Source organism: Myotis lucifugus, unplaced genomic scaffold (genome assembly GCF_000147115.1).
Source record: "Myotis lucifugus unplaced genomic scaffold, Myoluc2.0 scaffold_5, whole genome shotgun sequence".
Taxonomy (NCBI): Eukaryota; Metazoa; Chordata; class Mammalia; order Chiroptera; family Vespertilionidae; genus Myotis; species Myotis lucifugus.
Genome location: NW_005871053.1, coordinates 7,830,888 through 7,839,070, shown reverse-complemented (window position 1 = coordinate 7,839,070; position 8,183 = coordinate 7,830,888). Strand labels below are relative to the sequence as shown.

At 42.3% G+C, this 8,183-nt stretch overlaps 1 protein-coding gene across 2 annotated transcripts; it reads right to left on the bottom strand.

The window, feature by feature from the left end:
• Positions 1-4,501: 4,501 nt before the first annotated feature.
• Positions 4,502-7,977, bottom strand: ATP5MC3 (ATP synthase membrane subunit c locus 3). Of its 2 annotated transcripts, none has more exons than XM_023744682.1 (5): positions 7,851-7,977; positions 7,564-7,668; positions 6,306-6,383; positions 5,594-5,787; positions 4,502-4,685 (listed from the first exon to the last, which is right to left on the bottom strand). In XM_023744682.1, the coding sequence occupies exons 2-5, from the start codon at positions 7,600-7,602 to the stop codon at positions 4,559-4,561; spliced, it is 438 nt and encodes a 145-aa protein (XP_023600450.1). In that variant the 5' UTR covers positions 7,603-7,668; positions 7,851-7,977; the 3' UTR covers positions 4,502-4,558. The 2 variants fall into 2 exon arrangements, with proteins under 2 accessions (XP_023600450.1, XP_006083155.1); XM_006083093.3 differs by having other exon boundaries at positions 4,502-4,979; positions 7,851-7,973.
• Positions 7,978-8,183: the final 206 nt, after the last annotated feature.

Sequence of the window (8,183 nt, the reverse complement as noted above, 5' to 3'; positions counted from 1 at the left end):
AACTGCTATATTTATCAAGGCAGAGGTGGATGGCATTAGATCTGAAAAATAATTGCCCCTAATAAAGAATTGAGCAAATTATTGATGGACTCTGTGTTTGGGACTTAAGTCTATAATACTATCAGTAAAGTTATACCATGGAATTGCTAAATTAACATATGCACAGCATGTAGAAAATTGAACTCATTTATTATTTCACCTGTAGAAGTCACATTATTTAAAAAGGCTTTGCAGAGGATAGTAGCACAACAATACAACCTTTTCCTCTCCCAAACACCTATCACCCAAATCAAACCATATTGGTTAAAATTCCTTAATAGAAATTAATACTTAGGGCAGAAGCATGAGTATAGTTTATTTGGTTCTCAAATGTTACTTCTCATTTGTCTACAGTTCTTCCTTAAACTTAACTTCAATGACATTCATTTCTACCCAACATTAGCCACTCATCAGAGTGACCACAAATTGTAGGTTCATTACAAATTCATGTTATCTACCTGGAGCTGGGTCCTAACTGCTGCTCTGCACTTCTTTTATGCACATCTACTCCTCACTATAAACCATCTTTCCTCTTTTCAAGCCCACAAGTCTCTCTGTAAGATTGTACTTCAATTTTGTATTTAAAATTCTGTAACAGGATGAGAAGAGATAAACGAAAGAACTTATATACTTATATGCAGGACACAGGCAATAGGGTAGTGAACTTGGAGGAGACGGTAGAGGCTGAGAGGAGGGGCTAAAGTGGGGGAAAATGGGAGATATTTGTAATACTGTCAACAATAAAAATATACTTTAAAAAATTCTATAACAAAATACTCATTCCCCCCAAATCAGCTTTTTCCTTGTCATCCCTACCATAATCACTAAAAACCAAAGCATGGACTTTGGAAACAAGGAAGATCTAAATCTGGGTCCTGACCTTGTCACTTAATGGCTATGTGATTTGGGCAATTGTTCAAAGACTGCGACTATTTTTTTTCTCTACATCTTGGAAAGTAATCCCAGTTGTGCAGAGTTGTCATCAGGATTAAGTGACTTATTTGATGTACACACCCTCTCCTCCCCTAACTAGTTCTCAAGATCTAGACAACCAAATCCTACTGATACTTTCTGTAGACTCTTAAAAACACACACACCTCATTGTCACCATCTTAGACTGGGCCCTCATTACCTCAGCAAAGGTACTATAGCAACCACTAATTGTTATTGGCCCTAGTCCATGCCACACACTGGTCTTATATTAACCTTTCTAAAACAGAACTCAAACCTTCAAAGGCTGGCTGTAGTCACCTGAATGAAACCCACACTCTTATACCTGCCAGTTTACATAATTTGGCCCATCTAACTTTGCAGCCTTATCTCACACTACTTCCCTCCCATACCCAGGCAGCTCTTTATTTCTCACATACCTTTCGTGATGCAACCACTAGCCAAGATACCCCCTCTTCTTGGGGCCTGTCTTCATCTCACCAGTTCCTTGAGGTTTACATTTCTTCACAGGATTCCATCAGTGGAAATTCTTTCTGCCACCTCTGAACATCTGAGTACTTACTGCTCCCCTTCTGGAACTCACCATTCTGAGTTTCAGTTATTTCCATACATACCTAGTGTTTGTGGCTACACGACAAGTTTCTCTTTAGTTCAAACATACATTGCACACTCAAGCCTGTATTTTTAGTTAATCCCAAAAGCATTAAAAATATCACATTTCTGCAACTTGGAAAGGTAACAACTTAATACCAAAAGAACGTATGCCTAGAAAACGTGGACTTATTAAAAGACCCAACTCCTATCAATATGAATTCACTTGTTTGATGTGAAAATATCTTACTGGCCTCTGTTCAGAAACTAAGAAGCTGGTGAAAAGCTTATTTGTTTGTAAGGCTCATGAACTAAGGGAAGCAGTACCTCCTATAACAGCGATGGCGAACCTTTTGAGCTCGGCGTGTCAGCATTTTGAAAAACCCTAACTTAACTCTGGTGCCGTGTCACATACAGAAATTTTTTGATATTTGCAACCATAGTAAAACAAAGACATATTTTTGATATTTATTTTATATATTTAAATGCCATTTAACAAAGAAAAATCAACCAAAAAAATGAGTTCGCGTGTCACCTCTGACACGCGTGTCATAGGTTCGCCATCACTGTCCTATAAGATGGTGCACAATAAACATTTCTGCTGTCAGAGTCGATGTATTCCAGTGAGGTACTTTCAATGTCACAAACCTGTTACTGGAAATGAAAGTATAGTAAAGAGATATACTCCAGGATATTGACCATTTAATATGTCCTTTGCCTTCTAGGTAAAGTAGGCTGTGGTTATACTTCATTATACTTTCTAAAGTCTGTTTTGCTCAGCAACATGGGAGTCAGGCAGCCACAGCCCAGGTATTTCCTTTCCACTTTTGGATTTCCTCAGGGAGGGACACCTCTTGCAAGAGACCTGCTCCAGAATCAGTTTCAGGCCTCTTCAGCCAACCACCAAAACAGTATTAAGAACAGTTGTTTTAAAATACAAGTTGATTTTATTTAAACCAACTTGGAACAGAGGACTAGTTAATTTACATGTTTTCCTAGGTTTAAAAAATGTGGTATGATTTATACTACGTACATTGTTATAGTACTTTAATTGTAGTAAAATACATTTGCCATTTTAACCATTTTAACGTGCGCCAATTCAGTGGCATTTAGTACAGTCACAACATTGTGTAACCATTACCACTATCTAGTTCCAAAATACTTTTATTACCCCAAAAGGAACCTCCATACCCATGAGCAGTCACTCCCTATTCTTCCCATCTCCCCTGCCCCGGGAGTCTGCTTTGTCTCTATGGATTTGCCTATTCTAGATTATTTCATATAAATGGAATCATATAGTATGCAGCCTTTTGTGTCTGGCTTTTTTCACTTATCCAGATTTTCAAGATTCATTCATGTTGTAGCATGTATCAGTACTCCACTTATTTTTATGGCTGAACAGTATTCCACTACATGGATATACATTTTGCTTATCCATTGACCAGCTGATGGACAATTGGTTTTTCTACCTTTTAGCTATTGTGAATAGTGCTGCTATGAACATCTGAACACAAGTTTTTGTTTGAACACTTATTTTTGAATCTTTTGGGTATTTACTAAGGTGTGGAATTGCTTGATCATATAATTTTAATTTACATTGGGGTTGAAATATTGGGTAATACTGTTCAAAAAATAGTGAAGGCTCCAGGAATGTTATAGACTAGATGATTAACCAAAAAGTGGTAGTAGTTCTAGCTCTAGCTCTTTGTGGACTCATTTCACAGTATAGAAAGTGGGAAGGATACATATAAGTTAGTGATTCTCTAAGTGTGCACAAAAATTACCTGGGAAACCTAAAAAATGCAGACAGCTGAGTCTCATGGCCCAAGATTCCAATTCAGTAGGTCCAGAACCTAGGGAATTGTATTTTAAACAGACATTGTAGGTCATTTTGATGGAGGTGGTCTTTCCACAGCACTCTGAGAAACCCTGGTAATTGATGACTCAATTGAAATTAAATTAGGCAGAAGGCATTAAAGGAGTAAAATGTAGGTTTAGTAACTGTCATCCTAACCTTCATGAAAACCCTGAAACTGAGGATAGGGGAAAACTCAGTCTTTCTATAGTAGCACTTTCTTACTTTTAATAGGAAAAATTTGACCAAGAAGCAATATGTACTACTAGTGGCCCGGTGCACGAAATATATGCAGGGTGTGTGTGTGCGCGCGCGCGCGTGTGTCCCTCAGTCCAACCTGCACCCTCTCCAATCTGGGACTGCTGGCTCCTAACCCGCTCGCCTGCCTGCCTGCCTGATCACCCATAACTGCCTCTGCCTGCCTGCCCCTAACCACTCTGCCTCCTGGCCTGTTCACCCCCAACTGCCCCCCCCACCAGCCTGATCACCCCCAACTGCCCTCCTCTCCTGGCCTGATCGCCCCTAACTGCCTCTGCCTTGGCCCTGCCACCATGGCTTTGTCCGGAAGGATGTCCAGAAGGTCTCCTGGTCTAATTAGCATATTACCCTTTTATTAGTATAGATTATAAGCAAAATACTGTTAAGCCAACTCTTATTCCCAAGAATCCTACTGTAAACATGTTAGTATCAATGATAAGCAATGCTTTAGCAACGTTTGACTTTAAAATGTAGCCAATTCAATTTAGTTTTTGATATTTGGTTAAGGAGAGCCTTGTTTAGGCAAGAAACTAGCTGCTAGATTCTCAGAAGACAGATAAGATTCATCATAGACACATAATTGTTTATAACTTAATGAAAAGTGAAAATTGCTTTCTACTCCCCTGTAGCAAGGCTTTGATTCCTAAAATCTGACATGATTTTTAGACCCAGCTGTGTAAGACCAGCGAAGTTACTCTTGGAAGGTGATCCTGCTTCCAAGTATTGAATTCATGTTAGCCCTTAAAAACTCAAAACCATCTTGAGCAATTAACTATCTTGGTTTCATTAATCATATTTCATAGAAGCTTAAAGCACTCAAATATTTCTCCTTTAATGAATCAAAAACCCTATAATTTACAATGTTCAGACACTATATAAAAGAATTCCCATAAAAATTACATTAGGATCTTTTTCATCAGTGAGGCAACGGCTGTAGTTCCCTCTGACTTGTACAGCATCTGCCTGAATGCATGTCCTTCTTTGTGATGATCTAAATGTAGGGAAGTACAAATCACAGCAAAAATTAAAGTTTTCATCTTTAATGAAATGACTTTGGAAATAATGTCTATTTCCATGACACCAATACTATAGTGCTCGGAGTCACAGTAAGGTACACAGAATTACATCCGTAATTAATATGAATGCCAACATTTCAAGCAGTAATTTCTGTTACATGGCAAACAAAATCAAGAAAGCAACCATCAAACAAAAAAGACCCATAGCTTCAGATAAGGCAAATCCCAGGATAGCATATGAGAACAGCTGCTGCTTCAGCGAAGGGTTTCTAAAAAAGACACACAACACATTATTACTTTGAAATACCATTTGAATTTCAATGTTTGGTAAATGTTAAATAATCAGATTACTAGTGTGGGGATCTTTGTAAACTGGAAATACTGGGAGAGTATTTGTCTAGATCTCTTTTGCTTTGCCTTTGACATCCCTTCCTCCTCAATCCTAATCATATGAAGAAAAGGGGGAGAGCTGACTCTGTATGTCAATATAAATGGTTAGTCTTCATCTATTTTGGGTGAAGACCAACCATTCTTCTTATACCTATGAAACTATGTTCTATACCTTTTAAGATCTGATAGTTTACAAATAAGGTCTTACATAATAAAATGGAAATTGACTCTTAAAGAATGTGCTGTTAATTATATTCCCAATATAGCTTAACAATTAAGAGTGTAGACTGTGAAGTCAAACTGAGTTAAAATTTATTTTGACACTTACTAGCTATGACAAATGGGGAGTTAAGTGACATAATGTGTGCAAAGCCCTTAAAATATAATGCAAGACATAGAGTGGGCACTTTATACAAATTAGCTATTATTATTTCACTAGTTTTCTAAGTTTCCAACTATTTCAAGCATGCTCTTATTTGGCCATTGAAATTACCTGGCATAACCAATGATAAGGCTGCCAAAGACTGTTCCAATACCAGCACCAGAACCAGCCACTCCCACTGTTGCAGCACCTGCACCAATAAATTTGGCAGCAGTATCAATGTCTCTGCTGATTGCACTGGTCTGAAACTCCCTTTGGATTAGCTGAGGCACACCATTCTGGGCCCCATTAAATACTGTAGAGCCCTAGAGAACAAGAAATAAAGGCAAAGGTCAAATCAGTCACCACAGTTAGCTATTTCAATTACCATACTGTCAAAATGATAACTAGTTCTCTCTTTTGTAGCCAAGTTTGAATAGGAGGTGATGTGGCACAATCAAGGGCTTAAAATAAATCCAATCTGGCACAATAACACTATCTATACCCTAGAGAGTTGAAAATTAAGAAACAAAGTATGTGCATATGCTTTTTAGTAGAGTAGGCTTTTCAATAACTGCAGCTACTATAATCTTAAATATAGACAACTCAAGCCTATGCACTTAAATATACATACTGACTATATTGCTAAGCCAAATCAGGTGAATAAGTTTTGGATACAGAAGTTTATTTTATTGGCTTATCTTTTGCACATTTTATTATCAGATAGAAAGGATTGCCTTCCAGCCATTCATTAATGAGGTTGTTTCCCCACCCCCTTCACTTTAGTCAAAACCGTAAGACTTACTTAGGAGTGTCACTTAATTTCTGTTATTACTACTATTACCTCTCCAGTCCTAGCCTCTGGTCGAGATAACACTGATGCAGAAATTGGTCTGTATGCAACTCTGGATCCAGCTCGGATCTGTTAATGAAAGAAAATTCCACATAATAAGTAAGGATACAGATAAGATTTCAATGACCTTTCCTGCACCATGAGTTCTAAGAAAGCAAGAAGAAAAATGAGTCCAAGTTCATGACTTCTGTACTGACACTTATCTTGGCTTGTTTGGTCATTTTCAATAGATGAAGCAATTTTAATAGTTTTAAAGTTGCTAACGAAATTTTAAAGCTTGCTTCATAAGCTATTTGTAATATACTGAACAAAACTAAGAACAATTAGTTTAAAAATATGTATGGCTTTTAAAATTTTTAATTACTGTGGTGTCACAATTCAGATCAGAAAAACGACAAAAAACACCACACATTCTTTAAGTTTAAGTGGACCAACAAAAGCGCCTATTAGGAGTGTCACTCTAACAGCTTCTTATTTAAAACGGCACATTCGTTAATAGGAGCGCCCACCGTTTCCAAGACATTCCAATATGTCAGTTAATCATAAAATTAAAAAGCAGTGTAAGCAATTCCATATCAGAGTAAGACTAATCGGTGCAATACTCTGACCATAAGGACATATTCCAGCCCAGCGCTCCGCCTGCCCTTGAGCGTCCACTAAACTAAGGTCACAGAAAACCCCTTCGGCACCGAGATCGGACTCCGTAGGACAAACCCCCCGGGTCTTCACTTCCCCGAACGCCTCCAAAATGGTCATGGAAATGGCATTCTAGAGGCAGGAGAAAGAGGTTCGGCTGCTCCCGCCACCATTCCTCCACCCACGCGAGGCGGAGACGAAAGTCCCTCCTCTGCAGCAGCGCGTTTGACCTACAAGCAGGCCCTGGAGAGCGCGGCGGCCGCCCTAGGCCTCGGCGCCCCTCTGCCCTCCCGGCGCCCCCGCCTCCGCGCCCCACCCGACCCCCCAGCGCGACCGAGAGGTGAGGGAGGGGGAGAGGACGCTGCGGGCGCAAGAGGACTTGACCTACAACCGCGAGGCGCCTGACAGCTAGGCCTCGGCTGCCCTCCATGGCCCTCGGGAGGAGACGAGGCGCGCCAGGAGGAGAAGGAAGGGGGAAAAACGACAGGGTTAGGAGGGGGGCAGAGCTGTCCCGAGGGCGGTGCGCGCCGCCGGGACGTGGCCCATTCCACAACGTGGACGCTCCGGGCCAGCAGGTCGGGCCCCGAGCCCACGGCCCCGCGGGGCTACGCACCAGAGCGGGGCTGCAGGCGAGCTTGGCGCAGGCGAACATCTTACACTCCCGGGGCGGCGCGGCTGGAGACTGGGTGGCAGGCGGCGTGGGCTCCTCTCCCGCTCTCTGCGGAGGAAAAGCGGCCTAAGGTCAAGTGCCCCCCAAGGGCCTGTCCTCCCCGCCAGGTCCCGCGGCTCCCGCGCGCGCCGTCGGCCTGGGCCCCGCGCCCAGCGAGACGCCGGCGGAATGAATGGGTCCCCGTGGGCGCCGCTCCCGCGGCCAGGCCGGCTCCCGCGCCCTCGGCTTACCTTCCAGGAGGCGGCGGCGGCGGCGGCGGCGGCAGAGGTCGAAGGAGTGGGGCTGGGCGCGCAGGCGCGGTCCGGCTCTTATCCGCGCCGGGGCACCCGGATGGAGAAGGCGGGGAATCGCGTGCAGCCGGGAAGACGCTCAAGGTCACTTTGTAACAACTTTATTGGTAACCAGCTGGGAAGGACACTGACAGCCACCCGAGGATGGGCTGACGGACAGGGGCTGGTGAAGGAGAGAGGGAAGAGGTTGACCACTAGCCCCGGCAGAGAGAAAGAAGGGCTACGTTTCTTTCGGTTGACACCTGAGACAGTTGGCCTTTTATCAGTTGCTCT

Bases quoted from the DNA above. Each gene is read 5' to 3' on its own strand.
- ATP5MC3 (XM_023744682.1), bottom strand. From the start codon at position 7,602: ATGTTCGCCTGCGCCAAGCTCGCCTGCAGCCCCGCTCTG. The intron at 5,788-6,305 runs GTAATAGTAGTA...CTTGTTCTCTAG, and splicing joins CAGAGGCTAGGACTGGAGAG to GGCTCTACAGTATTTAATGG. The intron at 4,686-5,593 runs GTAATTTCAATG...CCCTACATTTAG, and splicing joins CTTATCATTGGTTATGCCAG to ATCATCACAAAGAAGGACAT.